The 26208-nt window shown below is 41.6% G+C and overlaps 1 protein-coding gene across 1 annotated transcript; it reads left to right on the top strand.

Moving 5' to 3' along the window:
- Positions 1 to 1363: 1363 nt before the first annotated feature.
- On the top strand, positions 1364 to 15982 carry ldlrad2 (low density lipoprotein receptor class A domain containing 2; the record flags this gene model as incomplete). The annotated part of the gene is made up of 7 exons (XM_079242878.1): positions 1364 to 1503; positions 2856 to 2973; positions 3049 to 3190; positions 6617 to 7102; positions 7461 to 7610; positions 11497 to 11637; positions 15681 to 15982. 7 exons carry the CDS (start codon positions 1364 to 1366, stop codon positions 15980 to 15982), a joined length of 1479 nt encoding a protein of 492 aa, XP_079099004.1.
- Positions 15983 to 26208: the final 10226 nt, after the last annotated feature.

Raw genomic sequence — 26208 nt, 5'->3', positions numbered from 1 at the left:
CAACATGTGGCAGGACTAGCTGAACCATTAGGCAGTGTTTGAAGTGTGTAGGTCACATGACTAAAAAGCTATTGAACTTTGAAATCTTAAAAAATTCATATAAAATAACCCGAGATGAAAATGGAGAAATTAAAGGCTGTGCAACATTTGGCAGGACAAGCTGAACCATTAGGCAGCGTTTGAAGTGTGTAGGTCACATGACTAAAAAGCTATTGAACTTTGAAATCTTAAAAAATTAATATAAAATAACCCGAGATGAAAATGGAGAAAATAAAGGCTGTGCAACATGTGGCAGGACTAGCTGAACCATTAGGCAGTGTTTGACGTGTGTAGGTCACATGACTAAAAAGCTATTGAACTTTGAAATCTTAAAAAATTCATATAAAATAACCCAAGATGAAAACAAGGAAAATAAAGGTTGTGCAACATGTGGCAGGACTAGCTGAACCATTAGGCAGTGTTTGAAGTGTGTAGGTCACATGACTAAAAAGCTATTGAACTTTGCAAACTTAAAAAATTCATATAAAATACCACAGGATGAAAACAAGGAAAATAAAGGCTGTGCAACATGTGGCAGGACTAGATGAGCAATTAGGCAGTAATTTGAAGTGTGTAGGTCACATGACTAAAAAGCTATTGAACTTTGAAATCTTAAAAAATTCATATAAAATAACCCGAGATGAAAATGGAGAAAATAAAGGCTGTGCAACATTTGGCAGGACAAGCTGAACCATTAGGCAGTGTTTGAAGTGTGTAGGTCACATGACTAAAAAGCTATTGAACTTTGAAATCTTAAAAAATTCATATAAAATAACCCGAGATGAAAATGGAGAAAATAAAGGCTGTGCAACATGTGGCAGGACTAGCTGAACCATTAGGCAGTGTTTGAAGTGTGTAGGTCACATGACTAAAAAGCTATTGAACTTTGAAATCTTAAAAAATTCATATAAAATAACCCAAGATGAAAATGGAAAAAATAAAAGCTGTGCAACATGTAGCAGGAATAGCTGCTCCATTAGACATTGCTTGAAGTGTGTAGGTCACATGACTAAAAAGCTATTGAACTTTGAAATCTTAAAAAATTCATATAAAATCCCACAAGATGAAAATGAGGAAAATAAAAGGCTGTGCAATGTGTGGCAGGACTGGACTAGTAATTAGGCAGTGATTTTAGGTGTGTAAGTCACGTGAGTAAAAACCTATTGATGTTTGAATTGATTAAAAATTCATATAAAATAGGACTAGATGAAAATGGAGAAAATAAAGGCAGTGTAGCACTCACAGATAAATCGTAAACTGTTTAAAATTGTTTTGACATTCATAGCCCCAGTGGTTGCGGAGATAGTTATGTTTAAATTCTGCCATGGTTAATTTGTTGACGGTCCCTAACTATCCGCCGGTGGTGAAGACCGCTGCGGTGAAATTTGCTGTCACAACCCCACGACAAAGCAGCTTAGGGTCGGTTCATTACGAGGAGACTGGGTGTTCAAATATAGACGGAAGGTATGAAGTTAAGAAGACCGTTGCATCGTGCATCTTAACCCCACGACGAGGTCGGGAGACTGGTGGCTTCGGGTCGGGAGACTGGGTGTCCGAATATCTGTTGAATATCAAACATCAAACTAACTTTACCTCGGTCTGACTCGCGAAGTTTCTCCACTGACATCGGGGTTACTCTCATAAGAATACCGATCACAGTCTCTCTTGTTTTGTCTTTTTCAGGAAGTCCCATCAGTCTAAGGTTCCATCTTCTCTTGTATCTGGCTTGCTCCAGACAGGTCTGCTTCAGAAATGTACTTTCTTTCTTAAACAGCAGCATTTCTTCTCACTTTGTTTATTTCTTCCTTGTTTTCTCTCACTGCCTGTGTGTTAGCTTCTATTCGGGTTTAAAAGGATTTCAGTCTTTCATCTTGTTCATCAAACCTTTTTTTTTATCAGCGTTTGAATTGCATTTAAAATAGTTTCATTTGTAATCTTACCCGGCTGGTTTCTCTCGTCTTGAATCCTTTGTTTTATTTTTTTGGGGGTTTGGGCTTGGCAGTGGTGTGTGGCTATGGAGTGTTTTCTGGTTTTCTTCTTCCATCGCCTCTATCTCTTGAAGTCCTTCTTCGTCACATGCCTCTCGTAGAGCCCTCAGGTTATAGTCGTGGTCTGTTTGTAGCTGTGTTTTAGCCGTTATGCTAACATTAGCCATCTCATTCTTGTAGAGGGATAAAGACCTCGATGAATGAAGACAAAAAAATGGCAAAAAGCAAACTTCGTTGAACTCAGGAGTTGTTTATACAATTCTTTGGCTAGTTATTGCCGTTTTTTCAAAGAATAAATGTCTAAGACAAGTTTTAAAATATTTTTTCAGCGGAGCCTGCAAAAATGCGACTGCTCATTCCTCCATCTTAACTCCTCCCCCACTACTGAAAGAACCTGGTGGTGTTTCTGAAGGAAAGTTGGCTGAGATAATGTTTGTTTGAACTATTTAACCCTGAATCTGAAAAAAAAAATATTCCTGTTGTTTATTTACTGTCAGTTAGAAATATAAATACTTTAAGAATTTTTTTATGATAATAATTATAATCTATCTTTGTGTCTATATTTTCCAGCATTATCGAGATATTTGTCTAATTTAACAAATATGCTGATTTTTTTTTTTTTTTTTTTTTTTGTCTGTTATAATTAAATATCAACCATGACTGATGTCTCCATGTCAATATTGTAGTTTTATTGATTATTTATTGATCAGAATCCCATTGCTTCTTGCCTTTGATCAACCGTTTGGGATCTATGGCGCGAGCTGTGGAGTGCGCGCGCGTGTGAGAAGCTGGAAATGTAAACACGCTCGTGAATCCTCTGTGTCCCAGTCCCGAGCAGACCCACGTGCACGCATCTTCTGCTCCACAGAGACAGCAGGATCCACGTGCACGTGGCGGCTGTTGGATCGGGACGTGTTTCCAGTTGATGTTTGAGGAAAAAGTTAAAGTGAGAATTTAGCAGGATTTTCTCTCGCGCTTTGGTTGGCGTTGTCATGGTAACGTGGACACATGACCTGAGAAGACCGAGAGGAGGTTCGGTGACAAAAGGCCACGAAGTTTGGACGATGAGGAGCAGCTTCATCATCACATGAGGATGGAGAAGCTCCTGCTGCTGCTCCTCCTGCTCGGCGGGAACCAGCTCCGCTGCTCCGCCATCGAGATCGGTAAGAGCACGCGCGGCCACGCAGCCTGCACGCGCAAACACACCCAAACCGTGTTTAGCGCCTTTCAGTATGTGTGCGGAGTTTCTGAGAGGAAACCGTAGTGCGAGCGAGTTGGAGAAAAGTGTGTGTGTGTGTGTGTGTGTGTGTGTGTGTGTGTGTGTGTGTGTGTGTGTGTGTGTGTGTGCGCGCGCGCGCGCTTCAGTTTGGCGCAAAGCGGAGAGAAAAGCTGGAGAGATGCTGGCAGGATTTATATCTGGGAGAAGTTTCAGAAACATGTCAGCATGTTGAGTTTCTGGGAGGAAAATGCGCAGAATGGATTCAGCGTGTTTGCGCTGATTGGTCGCAGGAAGGTTTGCGCAGAGCAGAGAAGCGCAGCGCAACTGGGGTGTTTGATTCCATCACGTTCAGCTCAGTGGGTTTGTTGGTCTGAAATAACGCTGATGTACCGGGGTGGGCTGAAGTTGCCAGGCCTCCTGCTCCTTTCCAGACATTTTATGTCATGTTTCTATCATTTCTTCAGATTATTTCATTATTATTATATTATTATTATTATCATTAATATTATTCGATTATTTTATTGCAATCTTTCAACTTTAAGGAGGTCTGAATAAATCTGTATAAACTTGAAATTATAAAATGGATTTAGTAGGCTACATATCCCCACACCTAGAAGCCGTGCGTGTGCAGGTTCATCATCTTCAGTGTTTTTCTACAAGAAATAAAGAAAAAAAAACTTCCTCTGAGTGTGTGTGTTCATTCTGCTGACAGGTCGGTATGAACATATGAACGTGTAGACTGAATACAAACCTGGATGATACTGTGGCCTCTGCAGGACTTAAACAGACAAACATCATGTTTACTTCCTACAGAGGAGAGTTTTTCTGGTTGATGGAAGGTACTGCAGCAAAGTGCTAAATTCAAGTGTCTGATAAATATTCCTGGAGGATCTTTTGTGATCAACAGGGGGGAGTTTGGTTTGCCTTGTGGTGTAGTCCAGAGTATAAACAGGTATACGGAGTATAGCCTCTTCTTTTTCAGTCAGCATTGAGTTAACCCACTTCTAAACCCTCAGTGATGCTGCTTTTCCAATGACAAACATCCCTACACATGTACCCACGTCAACCAGCAGCTCAGCTAAGGTTACACTGGTGCAGTTAGCTGTCAGCTGTGTTACCTTTAACCTGAACAGAGACATAAAAAAGATCTAGGTATATATCTCCTGTCTCTCACTAGTCTGTGTGTCAGTATTGGTTTAATCATTTCATACTTCTCCCTCCCTGAAACCAAAGAGCAGAAATGATGTGACAATGAACAAATATACTGATGAATTTTTGGGGTAAACTAAGTAGTTTTTCTGGGCAACTTTTTTCAGTTTTTTTCTTTTAAGTGCAAAAAATTGAGTCTCTCCCCACTTGTTGTGGGACCACTACCTGGGTTTGCTTTTCTTACACTCCTGTGAGCATCCCTCTGATATAGTTTCTTCTGCAGGTTTTAGCTGCAACAATTTGCTGCTATTTTATTGATTAAAAACCTCTGTGTGTTTTTACATATCGCTCAAGTTGAGCAATGACAACATACAGTAATGATAGTGTAAAATCTACAGTTTGACTGAATTTAACACATACACACACACAATGTTTCTCCTAGCAAATTAATTTGAACATTGTGAGGAAATATTGAGAAAGACATCAATCATGACAGAGTAAGCGTGGTTTTTCCTTATATCTTTCACTGGGACGTGGCTCCTGTTACAGTACACGCCCAGTTTGGAATATCTGATCATAGAGCACAACATGACAGCGTATAAAACCAGCCTGAACTCGTTACTTTGCGGTGATCAGCAGGAGTGAAGTGTAAAGCGATATAAATGAAGCAGTGGCAGAAAAACACGTGGTTTCTGCCCTTTTTCCACCTTCCAAAGCTGTATCTCAGACTTTACACCAGCTTGTCACACAAGCGCCTCATTCTCCTCTTTTTCACCCTTTAAAGAAAATGGACAAAAAAAACCAAAAAAAAACAAAACCCTCATTTTAAATCAGAAGTGTTGATTTGGCCCTTAATCAAATGGTAATAAAAAATAAAATCATTTATATTTATGTGCATTTTATTACAATGTGATGTGAAATTGTTGTAATGCCAAATATACCCACAAGGGGGCAGAAGACAATTATCAGATTGTAAACAACAGGGTTTTGAGCCCATCTTTTACCAGTAAGTGACACAATAGGTCTCAGAAACCTTATCAAACATGATCAGTCGGGACCCGACACCCCGTGCTCTGTTTCTTTGAGGTTTTATGTCTAATCACATGATTAAAACGATTTGCCATCAACAGCCGCTGCCTAGCTTTGGGACATTCCTGGGGGTCAGTGCAGAAGGATCTGGTCGTCTCCCATGGAAACAGAGCTAATAAACTCCAGGGGTGGTCATAAATTTCCTCATTATTTGGCCTGTGGCCCTGAGCCAGAGGGCAGTGGGTGACTGGGGGGGGTGCTGCTGGAACCGGATCTGCCCACCCATCTGTCCTGGTTTTGCCTGCAAATGAGCTGCTTCTCACATGATCACTGTCTTGATGGTTTCTTGCGTTGACAGGAGCTTTTCAGTGTTTTGGTGATGGCGTTTAAACATTAATGTTCCTCTTTCAGTGAAAATCCCCCTGCTGCACTTATCCCCCCGCTCCAACCCTCCATGACGGCAAATTGTTCACAACTCTCCATTTTCACATCTTTTCTATGTCAGTATATAAAGTAAATGAATTATTCCCAATAATCAGAATATTCTGTAAAAATCCAAACTAGATCATTACGTTATTTTAAAGCAACAGAAATTAGCTATTTGTTTTTGTAGATGGAGTCATGTATGAAATATGCGTTTAGATGTGTTGGAAACTATCAATAATTCACATGTAGACATGATAAGACCAAGGTCATGTTCCAGTCATTAATCCATGATATAATCCACAACAAGTTGCAAATGAAGCTTAATTTTCATCCTGGATTTATTTAGCTTTGCTGTTTTTTTTATTTCCAGTCTTTAGTGACGCTTTACTGATGTAATCGTACTGAAATAAAAATAAAAAAAAACATGTGAAAACGGTGGAACTTCACTGATAAAATATCATCATGTGCTCCACATCTGGTCCACTAGTGAAGCACATGTGGAAATATTTTTTCTTTTTCTAATCAGGTTAAACCTGACTAAAGACGTAGACATCCTACACCTGCGCGCAGCAGGATTCTGATTCCTAGTGATTTACATCTTTTCAATTTTCATTTTCAGCTACTTAGGTTCAGCTTTTGCATCAGAACAAAGGCCGAGATAGAAACCGTCATTATGTGTGTCTGCTGTGTTAAAACGATGCTGATTTATTCTAACGTGATGAAGATGAAGACGGAGGACTGAGTGCTGTTTTTCCCCTCCCATCAGTGAATGTGGTGGATTTCTGCGGCCAGACGATCCGTGATGACGGCATGATCGTCAACTCGCACCAGGAATCCAAGAAGTACTACTTTGTTACCATGGGGACGGACTGCCACCTCACCATGCAGGCCAGCTCTCCTAAAGACAAGGTCCAGTTCTACTTCCGCTTCTTCCTGGTCTACAGCTTGCTCCGGGTGGCTCCTTTAAGCCCCTCCCCTTTCTTCCCAGAGTCCCCACGTGGCCCCGCCCCCTTTAACCCTAAACTTGAGCCCACCTCTGACGACAGTCTGGGAGACCCCTGTCATGCTGGCTCATATGTTCAGTTCTATGATGGTCGGGACCGAAGCTCACCTCCTCTTGGGCCTCCTCTTTGTGGGAAGAGTCCCCCCCGACCGGTGCTGTCCACAGGAAACTACCTGACCCTGAGACTGGTGACCCGGGGGACTCAGCCCAGGGTTGACTTTGTGGGGGATTTCACCTCCTTCAGACTGGGTAAGAAAAACAGAAGTAAGAGGCATTGACTGTTGCTAGGTAACAGGGTAAAATATCCAGATTTAAAGACGCATCATGCAGCCATCCGATTTCAGTTCCCAGTTTTCCCACTAACATCATCTCATATAAAAATGACATCATCTTTATTTTAAAAAGAGGCTGAAAACTGTAGTAATAACAGCAGAAGCATGATGTGTTCAATGTCCTCGGGAAATCCTGACATTGTTGTCTTGCTTGGATAACAGCATCTTATAAAGTCACTGGTTTCTCTCTCAAGATTTATTCCACAAAAAAAAAAAAGGTTTTAGTTGAGAAGCTCAGTGTCATCAAACGTTTGCAAAGACGTTTTCCTCTTCAGGTTTCAACCAATCAGAGTGCAGCAGCGAGCCCTACTTCACCTGCAGGAATGGCAAGTGCATCCCCATCAGTCTGGTGTGTGACGACAAAGGCATCGACAACTGTGGGGATGGAAGTGACCTGGAGGAAAACTTAACCACAGGCTGCAAAGGTCAGTCGAGATACTCAAGTTTCAGCATTTCAGGCTGCAACACCGACAGAGGCTGAACGGGGGACACTAGCGCAGGGGAGCGCTGGTGATTAGGTTAAGAAAAAAAAGATGATTTTGTGCAGGAGGAGCATCAATGAAAGTCTCTGAGGATCAAAGATTCTTAGAGGATCATCAGGGACGAGGAGGATAATAATAACTATACATTTTATTTGTTGGGCGCCTTTCTAGACCCCCAAGGTCGCCTCACATCACACCTGATAAAACTGCATTAAAACAAGTTGAAAACAATAAAAATGAAAACGGACGTTAAAGTGGAACTATTATGTGCATTTCAGGCTGATTTATTTTTATTTCTGAGACCAGAAGGGCTGGGATTGATCGAGTTATTGTCACAAATGGCTTTATTTACTTCAGACCGACCCTCTCCGTAGGCTGTCAGATCAGCCTGCGGGCAAAACGAGTGGATTGAGACTCTTCCGCATTAAGCCCCGCCTCCCACCACTGCACTACATCGGGAGCGCGCACCGCACCTGCTTTCGCCGTCATTGTAACATCTCATAAACAGAAGGATTAGGCTCATATGAACTCAATAAAAAAAACAAAGTACAATGTCAACACATAGCATACAGCCCTACATGTTGGAACCTGAATCAGAGCCTGAAAACGAAGTGGAAAACAGCAACCCACAGCAACGAATGCAGCAGGATGTCTCTCTTTGGTAAACTCACCAGCCATCGTTGGAAATAACTTTATCCCACGTTTTCCACCCGCCTGATGTATTTGTACATGCCCTTGTTAACCAGTAGAAGGTAACCAGTCACCGAACCTTATCCCCCGGGACGTCACAAGGATTTCCAAGTAGAAAAAACTCTCGAAAACGACGCGTTTTTCGTCGCCATGGAAACCGAACGGAGAGAGTGCTGGAACTCAAACTCAAACATGTGTTTAGGTGATAAAAAAACCGTGTCGTTCACATGTCTGATGAGGATTCAACACTGTAACACTGTAGAAAGCTCAGAACACTCCAAATACCATAATAGCACCTCTTTAATAAAACAGTACAATCATGGGTGAAGTGAGAAGGTTTGTCTAAACAGATGAGTTTTGAGTCTGGATTTGAAGTCTGAGGGAATCGGTGTTGCGGAGGTCAGGAGGGGCTGAATGCCCTGCTCCCCATAGGGACGAGTCGGGCAGGAGCGAAGGAGAGCTGGAGGCTGGTGAGCAGAGGTCAGTCAGGTATGGAGAGGTGAAGTTGTGGATGGCTTTGAATGTGAGGAACAGGATTTTGTAGAGGATGCGGCGTGAGATGGGAAGCCAGTGGAGGATGGACCCAATGCAGGCCTCATGGAGACACAGCAAGATGGATGACTGCATGGTGCAGTAAAACATTGCAGAAGCAGGAACAACTGGGAACAAGCCAACTGGATCGCTGACACCAGAAAAACCAACACAGATACGTTAATACACACACTGGGAGCTGACCCAGGACAAAGCAAAACCTGGAGCAGGCTGAAAACAAAAGGCAGAAGTGGATGTGATGACTGGAAGCAGGGACCAGAAAGTAACATTAAGTACAAGGAAAATAAAACTCTACAAAACCAGAACTCTGAACAAGACCAGAAACTAGGACAGACTGCAATATTACCTGACCCGCAGGTCATGACAGAAGATCAGTTTGCATCAAAATGAGAAAACAAAACATGGAATAATTCCAAAACAATAATGCTCAAAGAAAGACGGATTTCCAGATTTCCTCCTCTGCAGTCAAAACTAGAAGTAGGGTCCAATTTTAGAATAATGCTAAATCACGCAGTTCTTTAGCGGCTTTTAAAAAAGTATTGCATAAGTCCTTGATTGATAAAAATGGCTACAAATGAAACTGGAATTTTAAATGAAAGTTTTTACAGCATTTTCTTTTACTTGTTAAACTCCTCTGTTTAATGACTTATAATGGCAAAATGTGCAACGTAATAATCGTGGGCGTTAAGAAGCTTTGCTTCTGTGTCTTCTCAGCCACAGTTTAGATTTTTACTTTAAGATGTAAATATGTGACCGAAATAAACTAAACTACAACTAAATATCATCAGTCAGTCTGGAGGAAATGTGTGAAGAACCGGAGCTCTAAGCTGAACCTGTCCTGTAAAACATGCAGGAGACGTTCTAGTCGCGTTCATTTCCCAGATCCCAAAGCCAGACCAGCATCCAGACCAGCATCCAGACCAGCATCCAGACCAGCATCGTTCAGCGCCCAGTCGAACCACACGAGCAAGGGTTACTGGGACTTTCAGAGTCTTCTGACTTCACTGAGCAGAAAACAAGTCGTTTGCTAACCTGGACCAGAGATTCAGAGGCGACGTCCACTTCTCTGGACTCCGAGGCTTCTGGGATGGACTGGTACCTGGACTTTGGTCAGGCCTTTCCGTATTCCAGATCCTTGTTGGAAGAAATGGAGCAAAAAGCAAAAGGAACACCCAGACTGACTCCTTCACCTCTGGATCCGTTTATTCCTCTTATAAACGAGCTGTAGTCTCTTTACATGGAGCGGCTGCTCTACCAGTTATAGCTACATTACATTTAACCCATAACCATATTTCCCCTGATGGTGGATCAGGGGAAATATGACACCTGCCTGAGCCTAAACACCCCAAACTCTCCATCACTTCATGTCTTTACTGAACAATCGTCACTGAAGTGTCATGAGGAGGAAACACTTTAACATTTTCCAGAACTTTACCACAACTTCTTCTTAACGTGTAAAATCCTGACAGCTTCATGCTGCCGTTTAATAAAACTAAATGTAGGATTCACTGAAATTAACCATTAAAATTTGCACCAGATGGAGACCCTCATACCGTTTACAGTTCCTCAGGAACGGTGGTAACCGGGGGGTAAAATGTGATGAACAGCTTACTCACGCTCTATCACTACTGTGCTGCTAGGAGATGTAAGGAATTATGATGAAACCATTTTTTGGTTAAACTTTCCACCAATCAGATAGCTTAAAGCGACGGCGATCTTCATTCAGAGCAGTAAGGATCAAGATCAACGGAAAGTTTTTTGTGTTTCTGAAAATAAAAATAATGGTCCTGTATGGCTGGAATGAAGACAAAATGTTTTTGATGCACAGTGGAGCCAAAAACCAGCTGAGCTGGAGTGTTTTACTGGGAGGATAGTAAGTAAAACAACAGCTGGTGGATGAGTGTAAATATGTAAATAGTTTCTGTTGTTTCTGTGTTTCAATGTCAGCATTTTTCCCCTGAAGGCCAAGACTTAAGTGAATGAAGTGCAGATGAGAAAAGGTTTGGACACTGTTGATGTTTGTGTTATTTCTGCAAACTTCTGTTTATAATCAGTTCTGTTTTCTGCTTTTTTTGGTCTTTATGCTGTTGTCCATATAAATACATTTCTTTTACATCCTTTTGACCTCATAATCTGACACCTGGTACTGTCCTGAGAGAACTAACATCTGGATGTCGACTGGGATGAAAAGCAGGGCCGGATTAAAAGTGCACAGGCCCCCGGGCCCAGAGTGTTCCAGGGGCCCCGTTCCACACCATAACATGTAAAACAACATTTCTAACATCTCTGAGCCAGTGGTACCAGTAGCAATACACTAGACACTGTGGTCTAACTATCTGGCTTTTATATACATTTTGTTTAATTTCCAAACTGCTGGTGTATGCCCTACGTGGGCCCCACATGGCCCCCGTGGGTCCCTGGCCCCGTGCCTATAATGCCCATTGGATAATCCGGCCGTGATGAAAAGCAACAAAAAATAAGAAATAAACAAGTGGAACAAAATAACTAAAAAGTTTTTTGGGTTAAAGTACGTCTATAAAATGTAATTTCTGCATGAGATAGTTGACCCACATCTGTCCCCCATCAGCAGGTCAGCTTGTACTTCCTGAGCCTCCACCTCCCATCGCAACCCCACCTCCACCTTTTTGGAGTCCTCCCACGGAGCCCAGCCTGACTCATGGGAACTGCAGCATTCCCGACAGCGTTCCCAGTCACAAGTCGGCAACAGGTGAGCGACCAGCAGGCTATGGGAATGTCTCACCTTCTGATCCAGAAACATTGATGCCTCTCAGTTGTGCTGCGGAAGTTCTTGCTTTTTAAAACAGGGATTTATCTTATTGCTCATAGATTTGTGGACTTTCTCCGGGACGGAGAATACACTGGCTGTCCATGAAAAAGGCAAAGCTTCTCATGTTTACTCTGACTTGTTTTTAGCTCTGGTTAACAGAAGCATCTCTGCATGGCCTCTCTGCTGCCACGTTACTGCATTTATTTCTATTCTACAAGATCTCAGTAGTCGGACCGCTGAACGCTAGGCGGGATGAAGAGGCATCACTTCATCTGCCTCTCTTTCTACCCTGATCCCTCTGGAACAGGGTCAACCTGGACTCATCACACCACACGGACTTCTTCCAGTGCTGCAGAGTCCAGATTTTATGCACCCCAGGAAACGGAAAAGTGTTGGGAGTTTCCCTGCTGCAACACACATCAGCAGACTTGTGCAGAAGTTGTCGTTAAACTGCATTTTAGCCGTTGATTTGTGTCAGGTGTGTCGCAGCACGGGAAATCGCAACACTTGCAGAACTGCAGCTCTCGAGGAGCAGACTTGGTCTTCCCTGCATTGAAGTAAGCAGCAATTGTAAGCATTATTGACATGTTTCTGATCACATTTCTCTCTGAAAGACGATGGTTCCCAACAATCCTTCCAGTTTTTAACAATGCGTTGGACAGTTCTTAACCCTGTTTTAGTGGTTTTTGCTTGATGCCAACCATTTGACCCTTCTGGAACCGATTTACATCGATTCCACGACCTTTTGATGTGTCTCCCCACACGGTTGATGAGAAATGAGAAGCTGCTCGCTGCATCAGTTGGCATGAAATAACTTCTGCAGCTCAGTCATCATCATCCATGCAGGAATTATTTAATGAAAGGTTTTGATCTATTTCCATTGTGAAATCCAGCTAATGGAACCAGTTGTTCATTATATTCACTATTTACCAGATAATAAAAACGTATTGAAGAGGCGGCTATACAGGATTCAGTAACTCAGATTGGTCAGTTTTTTTTGCCTGACTCGTATCCAACCAATGATACAAAACCACCTAGCGCCATCAAACCTTAAAATAATTTTTAAACTTTAGTATCTTTAAAACAGTGCTGACGTTTTAGCAACGCTAAAGTTTGTCATCATTTGTGCCAGATTTGTTAAAGTAGCGTTGCTTTTTTTACCCGAGTTGGTGCAACTGGAACAGCAACTGGTAATGACGTCGCCCACTCCTTCCTCTTCTTCTTTAGTGCTTATTTAGTGCTGTGTTCTTCTTCACTATTTCTGGCATTTTTCTCCCAGTGTTGCGGCGCCACCTACAGGCCTGAAATTGATTCTACAGCATTTTAACTGGAATTGTACAGAAGCACATCCTTCTGGAAACGTTTGTGATTTTTTTTTATCAGACTGGAGAGATTGTTTTGTCAGCTGTATTTAAGACTCGTAACTGTTTTTTAACTTTATTTATAGGTTACAGTCAGTCTGCATGAGCAGCTGTCTCAACTCTGCTGAAACGAAACATCTGGTCTTAAATCTATGACTGTATCTCTGTACTGGGTACAATTTTTGTCTAATTTTTCATACTGTTGGATATATAGCTGTAATGTTATACTTAGTTTAATATTCCATTGATTTGACCAACAACTAAAATGGTCATATTATGACTAATTTTATTCTGTAATCTGATTACTGCTGTCTCTGGATGTCTAAATGGAGACACTGGAAATACAACCAGTGTTGTTTTTTTTCATTGCAGGTTTTGTGAAGCCTAAACATGATTATTTACTTTCTATGCTGGTACTGGTACTAGCAAAGGCAAGTTCATTTGTATCGCACAATTCAGTGACAGCGTAATTCAAAGTACTTTATGGACAAATTAAAACATTATTGCAGAGCAGAAAATAATAAGCATGATTTACAACTAAACAGATAAAGGAAGAAGAAAGAACATTAGATAAAAGCAGTTTTGAAATAAGATAAAAAATTGAAGATATTTTTTTTAATTCTTCAATCCAGAGCTGACAAATGTCCATGTTGTTTCTCCTTTAAAGTCTATTTGCTAATGGTCAGGCAGCCAGTGTAAAGACCACATATGATGTGGTCCACTTGGACTCGAGCAGCAGAGTCCTGAACAAGCTGCAGTTGTCTCATTTAGTAGCCTGGAGGGACACCGTTACAGTAATCAAGCTGCCTTAAGCTGAAAGCACAGACTAGTTTATACTGGTCCTGATGATACATGACATCGCTTACCCTTGGTACATTCTTAAGATGATAGTAACTGACTTTATCATTCTCTTTGGGTGCTTTTCAGAATTTAGGTTCATCATATACCAGAGCACATTGACTTCATAGCTTGTACAAGGCCTTGCTTACATAGTCATATATATCTGCGTGTCATCTGCATAGCTATAATAACTTATTTTTTTGTTCTTCATGCCCTGTGCCGGTGGGAGCATGCAGATGTTAAACAAAAAAAGCTCCAGAATGGCACCTTGGGGAACTTTACATGTGTTTCTTGTCTGCTCATATGTAAAGTTACCTACAGAGAAAGCACACGTGATGTCACCAAGCATGCAACCGCCATGCTGGTAGAACCCGCCTATTGCTTAATTTTGCAGGTAGGACTACATCAGGACTGTGCAGGACTACGCATCCGACTGGTGAGTTTTTTTAAAAAACATGTTAAAAAAACAGAAATATTCTTACGGCAACAATCTCACAAGGGAAGCAAAGACACATCACGATGCAACCGGTGATCTATCAGTCAACTCGCCTTCTCTGATTGGTCGGTCGTATATTTGTCGGACGGAAAGATTAAGAAAAATCAACCTTGGTTTGAAAAAATAAAACTTGCAAAATCGCAGGACGGGATTTCGTCACTGATGTGAACGTTCACATTGATTTGACGTAGACTTGATAAGAAATATTACCGTGCAGATTATTTGGACAAAATATTCGGAGTAAGTGTGTAAAGACCTTTAGATGCTTGTTGTAAACAGATTGCGGGTTCTACCAAGATGGCATCGTTGCTCCTTCAATTCTTTGTTGACACAAAGTACTTCTTGTTCTCTTGGTATGATTTGAACCAGTTTAGTGCAGTACCAGAGAGGTCCACCCAGTTCTCCAGTGGTTTAATACATAATGGTCAACTGTATGAAAGCTGAGGTCCAGTAAAACCAGACATGTTTTACTGTCTGCATGCAAACACATCATTAATCACTTTGCTCAGAGCAGCCTCAGTGCTGTGGTGCACAGGAAGTTCAAATATTTCTCAATTAATTCAGTTCAATTCAACTTTATTTGTATAGCGCCACTTCACAACAATGTTGTCACAGGGCACTTTACATACACAAATCAACATACACATCATTTCCAGCCAATTCATACATATACTATAATAGAAACCAACTGATTGCATCGAGTCATGACTTCGATCCAATCCCCCGTCCTGAGCTGCACGAGGCGACAGTGGGAAGGAAAAAACTCCCCTTTAACAAGAAGAAAACCTCTGTCAGAACCCGGCTTAGGGAGGGTTATACTGCCTCGACTGGTTGGGGTGGAGACGACAGGAAAGACAAACCAACATGTACAACTGCACTTATTCAGGAAGACCTGCGGAAAAAAGGAGAAATAAGTTAGAGACGACAGTATTGGCATATATTTATACATTAATACATTAGAAAAATAGAACGATTACTAGTCATACTCCAGAAGTGAATATATTACCTCAAACATAAAAGATGACATAAAAGTGTATCAATCAACGGAAAATGAGGCTTTTAACATCAGTTCAGGTTTATGATGACAGCAGATTATCAAAGCAGAAATTGTCCTGATTAAATGTGAGATAAAGAAAAAGACAGAAAAGAGAAGAAGGGAAAAGAAAAGCTGCAGCATTCATTCACTCAGATAAAAAAAGAGATCATGTCTTAAAAATATCATCAGATATCTTGAGTATGAATATTTCCTTTAAATATGGCTGCCATGTGTTTGCTGTTCTCCACAGACATGCCCGTCTCCTTGTCCCTGCTGGTTCTCTATGTCATCCTGGGAGTGACGGCAGGTGGCCTGGTGATCTGCTGGTGCTGCTGGTCACCCGGCTGGTTTCTATGGCGCATCTGTGTCTGTCGCTTCATACCCTGCTGCAACTCGGCCTGCGCCTCCTGCCAGCTCTGCGCTCGCAGCTGCTCCCACGGCAAGGAGCACCGGCTGGCCAAAGTCAACCCTCACACACCGGTCAACAGGACGCCAACTGGCACAGCGGGCGCCGACGGCACCGAGGAGAACGTTCCCACGGTGGCTGTGTAGAGCCGTCACAGTCCGGATGAACAGACATGGAGACAGATGTGGTCCAGTATGAGGACAGATGTTCCATGAAAACGGGTTCGGTTATCTCACCTGTAACATGGAACTTCTTACAGGAACATTGCCCAGTGCACATGCACAACATCTTCTTATTCCTCATCCATCATTCCACTTCTTTATTTCTTATTCCTCATCCTTCATCCTTATGTCATGTGGTCCCTATTCCTCAGTCCACATTCCTGATTCCTTATTTTTCATTTTATATCCTCAGTTTTAAACTATTGTTTTTGTTACTTATTCCACATTTCCGACTCCTAATGTCTTATTTGTAATCCTTCATCCTTCTTCCACATTCTTTATTCTCTATTCCTCAGTCCACATTCCTGATTCCTTATTCTTAATCCCATATCCTCAGTCTTCACCTGTCATTCCTCATTCCTTATTCCACATTTCCTATCACAAATTTCTTATTCCTCATCCTTCACCCCTTACTCTTCATTCACCATCCCTCATTCCCTATTCCTCATTCACCATTCCTCAATCCTACCTCTCATCCCTGATTCCACATTTATCATTCTGTAATCCTCATCCCTTATTCCTCATTTCTTATTTCTCATTCTTTATCCCTTGTTTATTATTCCACATTCCCCAATTTTCAGTTCTCACCTCACCTTATTCCTCGTTCTTTCTTTTTCCTCAAATCTTCTTATTCCTTCTCTTTTGTCTCTAACTCCTCATTCCTTAGTCCTCATCAGTCTTTTAACATTTTAACATCATCTCTCATTCCTTGTTTCTTATTCCATACTTTTTTCCTCATTCCCTTTTCTTTACTTCTTATTCCTGGTTCTTCATTCATTATTAAATTCTTATTCCTTATCTGTTGTTTCTCATTCTTCCTCATCCATCCTCAGTCTTCACAACTCATTCCTCAATCCTTATTCTGTGTTCCTCACTCCACAAGACATCCTCATTATCCTCATTCCTCAGTTCTTATCTTTATTCCTCATCCTGATCATTTTTCCCTTTTCCCGCACCTTTCATTCATTTATTTTATGCTTTTACTTGTTCCTAATTCCCTGTTTCTTACTTTCAATTCCTGATTCCTCATTTATTATTAATTTTTTATTCCTTATTTTTCATCCTTAATCTCCCCATCTCATTCCTCATCCCTCCTTCCCCATCCTTAATCCTCAATCCTCCATGTTTACCTCTCAGTCTTCATTTGTTATTTATCCCATCCGCATGTGAAAACAAATTTTGTTTCTGGTTGTCACGGAGACGAGTGTCTGTCTTGTATCAGAGTAGTTTTACAATCATGAGTTCATCTGTAATTCCTCGTTTCTGATCCTTTGACTAAATGACCAGATCCAACAGACATCACCTGAGGGGGGGGCGGAGCTACTCATCCCTCACCATCCGGAAAATATCAGACCTGCAGGACACAGTTGGATGCGTTCAATGCTGACTGAAAACACGACTAAAGCTCGTAGTAAAGCGTCAGCGTGTGGTTAAACCGTGGTTGGGATGATTTGAGTGAAAGCAGGGTACATTTTGACTGTGGATTGTCTCCAGATGTGAATGTGAAGGTTTTTCGTTCAGACAGCTGAAGTGTAAAACAATGTGAAGTTGATGTGCGACCAGTGTTTCCTGTTTCTTATAAACGCAGCGTTGTAGAAGTAATGATTTAGTGAAGCAGTGAGTTTGCAGTGTGCAGCGTTCTGTGGAAACATCCACAGTGTGTCTCAGCTGGTGGCAACAGCTGCTCTCTGTTGGAGACATTCCTTCCAACTTTAACCTCTCCTCCAGCAAATCTGTTGTTCCTCCTTTTAACCAAGTCTGGACGAAGTCCTCCGCTTTCCTCAACTCACGCTAGAGAACGTTTTTATGTAATATAAAATTCTTGCATTCTCAGAAGTTGATGCAATAAACCTGATAGAAAACCTGTGTCCCATTAAATAAACAGTAAATGGTCCACACACACACACACACGCACACACTGCTGTTACCTCATCTGGGGTCTACAAAGCTGTTTTTACACAAACATGCAGAAAATGTCCTCTACATTTACACACCGAACATGAACACACCAGGAAAAATGTTCACATGTCTTCCAGAGGGACAGTTCAGCATGTGAAAGGTTTCAGCCAGATTATCGTGCCACGTAACCCTCGGCGATCCCCAAAACGTCTCAGCAGCTTTGGCAGCTCAGGCAGGGCAGTAGTTCAGAGAGGAGCTCCATTGTCAGTTTTTTATTTTCTCTGGTCACTCGTTGTAAAGTATGAATACAGTAAAAACCCTCTTAAACACTCCCTTTTGAAAATAACATAAAATATCTTCATTCAGGCTGCTATTACAAGTAGTTTGTATAATTTCCTATGAAAAATGGTGCACAGATATTGGAACATATTCCTGTAAAATTCTGAGCCAATAGATGTCCAAGTTGCTGAAACTGCCCTGTCTTGAGGTGAGGGATTTCTTTTACTCTGAAACGACAACAAAGAAAGGAAGAAAATGTGGAGAAAAAAACGTTTTTAATATCTTTATCATAATTTGACTTAGGCAGTGGTTCTCAACCATTTTTTAACATTGTACCCCCTGCAGAATAATTTCTCAGCCAAGCACCACCTGAACCACTGGTGTGAATTTACATTTTAGTTCAAGGGCCACATGAGCGCAACCAAAAATACAAACATTGTTCAAAAACTAATGCAATCACCATTTATGAAGTGTAATTTTATGCTGGTAAGCGCTGTATTTTCACTTCGCCTGGCACATAATTTTCTGCTTATTTGTTGTTTTTGTTATTAGAGTTGTTATAAAAACACCTTTTAAAATTTTTAATATTATTGTTTTTGTAGTTTTGATACAAATGGAATTGCCTATTATATATTTTGTTACCGGCACCAGGATTAAAAACCATATCTTCTATCTTCTGTTCATTAAAATGAAGAAAATTTAGGCCATCCAGGTTTTAAAACTTGTGGAGTCCATACGGCTTACACTTTAAGGAGAACATAAACCTGAGTGTCATCAACATAGACATGGAAAGCACAATTGTGCTTTTTAAAGAATGCAAAATAGAAATGCCCAAGAATGGGCCCCTGGGGGACCCTTTATGACAGAGGAGCAGAGGATGACTGGAAAAGGCCCGGTTTAACAGAAACTGTCCTGTAGGACTGTCATGGGGTGGATGGTGAGGTGTGCACCCAAATGCAGAGTAGAGAGGCAGGGATGCAGAATCTATCGGCTTTATTGCTAACAGAAGCACTCAGGGGACTAACACAAAAACAATGAACCCGCAAAACACAACAGAACTGAGGACTAGAAATACTGACAGAACTTAAGACACAGGTGTAAAGAATGAACTAACGAGACCAAAACTAACAAGAACAAAAGCTACACAGGAAACAGGGAAAGACTACAAAATAAAACAGGAGCCTGAAACAAGGAAACATTACATCATAACAGTACCCCCCCCCCCCCCCTCAAGGGCCAGCCACCGCATGGTCAAAAGCAAAAGTCCAGAGCCGGGCGGGAGGAGGGGGCCCGGAGGAAGGACCGGGCCACACAAGAGTCCAGGAGGCCAAGGCGGCAGGCATCAAAGTTCCGGAGGACGGCCGGGACGCCGGGGGCAGGCCTGGCTCAGAACCTTCCTCGTCGGGCACTGGGGAAGGTGGAGGAGGAGCGACCTGAAACAAGGAATCATCACATCATAACAAGGACTAAAGTGGATCTGAACCACTCTAGTTCAATACCATGAATACAACACAATACCCATTCATTCATTCATTCATTTTCTGAACCGCTTATTCCAATTCAGGGTCGCGGGGAAGCTGGAGCCTATCCCAGCTGGTTTTGGGCGACAGGCAGGGTACACCCGGGACAGCTCGCCAGTCCATCGCAGGACAATACCCAAGACGTGTCATTAAAATGTGGTGATCTGCTCTATGAATGGCTGGCTGTCAGATCCAATAAAAACCAACATCACATGGTCACCAGAATGTGTAGCTAAAAAATGGTTATTAAAAACCTTCAGAAGATCAGACTCGGTGCGATGAAGAGACTTAAAAACCAGACTGACAAACCTCAAAAATAATGTTCACCTCTAAAAAGTCTGAAACGAGAGGCGAGCTAGACTGCTAGATGGTCGGAGCAAGTAAGTGAGTTTGAGAACGAATATGTGGAGAAACATTGTTTCAAACTAGTTTTAATTTGCATATGAACATATAGAAATTAGGGCTGCATGGTGGCGTCATGGTTAGCACTGTGACCTCACGACAAGAAGGTCACTGGTTTGAGCCTCAGCTGGGGGGAGTTCAAACAGTAACATTGCTGTGTGGAGTTTGCATGTTCTCCCCATGTATACTCGGTACTCCAGCTTCCTCCCACCGTCCAAAGAGATGGATGTTAGGTTAATTTGTTTCATGGAGTGAGTGTGAATGGTTGTTTGTCTTTCTATGTTGGCCCTGTGACAGGTGTACCTGCCTTTCACTCAATGGTTGCTGGAATAGGCTCCAGCTTCCTGCAACCCCTAATTGGAATAAGCAGTTATGGATGGATATAAAATTAATGGAAAATGAGATATTTCTCTCTCTCTTTTGTAAAGACCAATTAATCCCACAACCCGAGCACATGACCACACCATGTGTGAAGTGATACCCATGTATGAAAATCACCACAGTGTGTTTGCATTTTATATTTAGGGAGCCCCCACCTTTCCACCCCATCTTTCTTGCTTGTGGTGTTCCACAGGGTTCCATTTCAGGTCCAATTCTTTTTTTGGTCTCCATGCTGCCTTCAGGCTCTCTCTTTTTAAAATACAGCATCTTGTATGACTATGACGTGGATGATACTCAGATATATAATCCTCTGAAGTGCAACGAAGCTCCCCTCAACACTTTAACGGATTAATTGGAGGATGTAGAGTCCTCGAAGGAGCAAACCTTTCTCAATCTAAATGACAGCAAGACTGAAGTCATGATGTTTGAGTCCACGCTGCCACGCTACTCAGAAAACTGACCATGGTCCCTTCTGCCTGTACAAAAAAAGAACCTTGAAATAATTTTTTATTGCTCTTTTTTTTTTTTTATAAACAACAGACATATAAATGTATGTAAATGGCTTGGCTCTCTTGGCTCGTGTTAGGTCTGTCCACCTAAACTCTTTGTCTGCTGCTTGAATTCTCCCAGATGAGTCATGAGTGTGGTGCTGGTGGCTCAGGATATTGCCCACCATGTAAAGTCATCTCTTTCCTTTCTATCCCAGATTTTGGAAAGTTTTTCATGCCTTTATTTAAACACAACTCAACAATGGCATCAGCCTCCTCTCAGGTGTGAATCAGTCCCTTTTCTCTCATCGGCAGTTCGTCCACATGCTGGACCCCCTCTGCTGTGTTCAGTATAGCACAATTCAGCAATAAGGTGATTCAACGTGCTGTAAAGAGATACTGAAACATTAGAAAATAAGAAGCACACAGATAATTGTCCCAAACTTCACGTTCATAAACAAGCCAAGAGTCCAGTCTGTCCAAATGAAGCGCTATGTGAGGGACTCATCGGCCCACCAGGCAAACTTTCCTGCATCCTGTGGTACAGAGGAGCTTCCAAATCCTTCCTCCCTCTTCCCAAACATAAAGCCTTACCGCACAAAGTCTCATGACTTTTTAGGAATTCTGACTCATGTCCTGAGAAGGCATGAGGCCATATGCCGCAACCCAGACCGAATGTGTCTGAGCCTCACGTTGCCAAGCTGCCGTGCGATGAAGCATGCAGAACTCTGTCTGCTTTCTGATGACATTTCACTGGAATACAAATGATTCTGCACACATGTCAAGAAACACACACATATCAAGTACAATGGATGTCAACACAATTCACACACTGACCTGAAGTGTTACTTATTGGATTTGTTGGAAGGCCAAACATGTAGAATATAAGTAAACATTTAACCTTATGATGCCTCGAGTTAAGGTCATTAAACACAACATGTTCTCATTGTGATATAAGAAAAAGCTCATGACACCATGGCTGCTCCACCTGCATGTCAGTCATAACGCTGTGAAAATGTTTAAGGAGGAACTTCATGTGTTTGATTTGAAGCCGAGTTCACAGCAAACCCCAGGATGTAGCCACATCCTTGACGGCAGCCCCGTGCGCTCTGGCTCAACCCACTCAGGTGATTCTGAGAAGACTCACACTGAGCATTAACGCTGGTTTCCACTGGCAACCTTTCAAGCTAAATCTCTGTTTGAACCAGAGAAAAAACATTCCCACCCTTTTGTCATTTTAACTTGACTTTAATTGACCTTCTAACCTCTTGTTAAATTGGCAAGTTGAGCATTTGGGGGAGGCGTGTTCGGGTGTTTGCAACCTTGTAGCTTCTCTAAGGGTAGAAAAGATTTTAAACTTTTAGGGCATCGAGGATAAGCAGAAAAATCTCTGACGGAGAGATTTTTAGAGGCTGCAGCACTGCAGGTCATCCATCTGCACCAGCATGTAAAACTCATCTTTAAGTGTCTGATTATAAACTTGTATTAGATATTGTAATTTACTATAAAATGCCAGTTCTTGGCTGTAAATACTGTCCACTAGAGGATGCACAAAAGAGAGGGTCTAAATGCAGATCAGAGGAAAAAATGTGGACTGACATCAGCTGCTGGTGCAAACGCACGGCTGTTAGCTGCCTTCTATTGTTACAAAGCACACGTTCGGATTATTCCCTTCATTTATTCCAGTTTCAGCTCAGTTCAATTTACAATCCCAATTCCTAAAAACCTGTGTCTCTGTATATGATGTAAATAAACAGAATGTTTTCCACTCCGGCTTCCTACCACCATCCAAAGACATGCATCTTAGTGTGACAAAGTGACAGCAGGACCAGAATCAGGGACAGGACATACACACACAAACACACACATGCACTAGGTCCTACTCTGGACACAACTTTTCTGATATGTCAGACTCCATCTTCTTGTAAAGAACAAGACAAAGGCTACCATTGCTGCTGTGAGGTCTCAGTCTGCTGTACTAAATGGTCTGACTGGGAAGCACAAGGACTCCATGAACCTGGAGACCAGGACCAGGTCTCAACGTACAGACCAGGACCAGGCCTCCGGATGTTTGGTGTTTGCTTCTATCTTTGGACAGACTGGACTTTGTCTCTGTGTCTTTAGTTGGATGTTTTTGTGTGTTTCTCGTCCCTCTGTCTTGTTCTTCATCAGGTTATGTTGGGCTTCATTTTTCTTTGTTACCATCCATCCATCCATCCATCCATCCATCCATCCAGTTATTTTTATTCTCCCTGGTGTGAACCTTTCTTTACAGACAGATCAGGCCATATTTACTCACTTTCTGAGGTCAGCCCATTAAAAGCTGAGACATCAGGCTGATATGGCTGAAGATATGACCAGATATGACAGAATAAGATTAGATTTATGTAGCACCTTCTCTCTCTCTCTCTCTCTCTCTCTCTCTCTCTGTATATATATACATATATATATATATATATATATATATATATATATATATATATGTATGTATGTATGTAGTATTTATTTATTTATTTATTTATGCATAATTTGTGTATCTAAACTTTGCAATGTGTGTATTATACCAAATACATTAGAATCTCAGCAATAAGTGTCCTTCTTCAACTCTTATTGTGGATAAATGTCTCTGCCTCTGTGGTCATCTATGTGTCTTAATAGTTAAGACATTTTTTAGACTATATTTAGTGTAATTGGTTGAAATATAAATGTAGTGGATGAAAATTATTAATGCTGGAAGCAGTCGTGTTTTCTCTTCCATTGTTTTTCCAGTTAATAGCTGCAGAGAAACACACAGTTGCATAAATCTTTGCACAATGTGTGAATTTCCTTAGAAACTATTTATTTTATACTGGTTATCTGCATGTAACACCAGTAAATGTTGTGTGTGACGTTTGACAAAACCAGACTTAAACAAAACCCATTTATTAGTATGAAAAGGTGATAGTATTTACAGTATGTACACAATGTCTGCAGCAAACCTGCACTTTCTCAGGGTGTGGCGTGGCAGCGCAGATATGTCCACCAGACAGCAGGTGGCGCTACAGAGCACAGGTTGGACAACCTCCTGCATTCAGGTCCTTCTATACAAACCAAGAACAGGTCTGCAGGACTGCCTGTGACAGTAAGTTGTGGTTTTATCACACTGAGCTCTCATGAACACTGAGGAAAAAAGTTTTCCACTTGTTTGCCGTTACATGAATTCATCTGATGTAATATTTAAATTCCTCAAACCGGACATCTAACATACAGAAGATAAGACTTCCATGCTTTCAGGACCTGCCAGTCAAAATGTCTAAAACTATGTGCTAATACTTCAGTGTCTGACCAATACATAAATATATACTTAAAAATATTTTCTGACAGTCCGTGAAGGCATCATCTTCTGTACGTCAGACTTCGTGGATGCTCAGATGCTCTGATTGGTCCGTGTGCGAAGCTTCAGACTGGTGTGCAGGTTGCACACCCAGGTGGTGTGGCAGGAGGAGTCTCCAATAAATACCTTCAGTCTCTCAGAGTCCACCCTGCAGGGTTTATGAAGCATGCAGCCGGTTGGCCATGCTTCTCTGACCGGGTTTATGAGTCTTGGATGGGGTCAGATTCTGGATCTTGGTCCTTTTCTCGTCTTTTTCCTCCTCTTCCTCCTCCTCCTCCTCCTCTCTTTGGTCTCTCAGGTTGGGTTTTATCTCTGCTCCCATGTCCCTATGTTCCCGCGCCATCATGAGGAGCATCTCTGCGTCCACCGGCTCACCTGAGGAGAAGGGGTGGCACATGGTCTCCACCAGCCCGATGGCCATCCCCAGCACCGCCAACACCGAGCCCAGCAGGTAGACCTTCAGCAGGGCTCGGCTCGGTTTCTGGCTCAGCATCTCTTTGGCAAATGGGATCAGCTCCTGCATGCTTTCCATTTCCCCTGACTCTGCCAGAAAGTCCAGTTAACCTGTGAAAGAGGTGAAAGTAAAAAAACAAAAAAAAGCATGAAGGTCAGAAACTGATGTGTCGCCTCTGGTTGTGTAAAACACAGCAGGGATGTCAGATGCCTTTAACTTCGATGTTACATCTTTAAATTTAGGAAAAATGAAATTAAAGAAATCCAGAATTTCACATCAGGTTCGGTGGAAGTTATTTCAAATGTTCATCCATGTACATTTCCACATGTGTATAGTCATCCTGACTCTCCTCATCATACACCAAAGTCACATGTTTTACATAAGAAACATATAAAACATAAGAAGTAAAATCTTGTGTATAAATTAGGAATTCCAATTGCTTTAATTAAAATCTGGCAGCTAACAGGATGTATAATATTATAACCAACATCCCACTGATCAGACTGGACCCTCAAGGTTTGGTCCCCTAGTTGTATGTGTGACACCCCTGCTGTAGATAAATAAAGAAATTAAACTTACTTTGTGATATTTAGTTGTTTTCCTGTAGTCACAGTTTGGGTTTGCTCATCAGCTCCAGTTTGCTGGAAGAACACACCTTCAGCTGACACACTGGTCATTTATATCCCACTCTCTGCCCACGCACCAGCCACTGCTGAATATTCATGAATCACATCAGGCTTAGAGCCAGAACCTTTCACCCAGTTGTTGGTCGGCTTATTTCACAACCAGCCTGCCAGTAATGTGTCTGCTTTCATCAGACAAGCTTGATTATAGAAGCTAGGGGTTAAACTTTCTTTCACGCTGTGATTCTCTTGTAAAAGTTTATTTATCTTGTATAGACGGTAACTTTAACGTCTGTGTGATTCAGAAACAGATACATTACATGTTTTGATGGTGTTTAAACAGACATTTTATGGCCCGGATGAGATCTACTGTAGGTTTTTTATGATTTTATATCTGATTCTGATGTTGGATGCTGCCGATGTTTTGACCAGGATGTTCTTTGTAAAGTGGTTTAACTGAGTGAGACTGCTGGTCAAGAGCCAAAATTGGATTTGTTATTAATCCTTGAGGGTAATTATGGACTATTTGTCCTTTCAGCTCAATTTCCGGCTTCCAGTTGTGTTTTTCCCTATATGGCAGTTTTATTTTATTCATCTTATTTTTATCTTTATTTTTAGAAGACAGCTTTTCCTTTGAAGATCTTTGAAATTTTGATTTTTTTTTCTTTAACCCTTTAATGTTTATAGTAAAAAGCAAGAGTAAAATAATTTTAGTCTTTTTTTTCTCTTTTC

This window comes from Telmatherina bonti, assembly GCF_933228915.1.
Source record: "Telmatherina bonti genome assembly, chromosome: 6".
Classification (NCBI taxonomy): domain Eukaryota; kingdom Metazoa; phylum Chordata; class Actinopteri; order Atheriniformes; family Telmatherinidae; genus Telmatherina; species Telmatherina bonti.
Note: the sequence above shows the minus strand (reverse complement) of the source record. Positions and strands in the feature narration are given on the sequence as shown.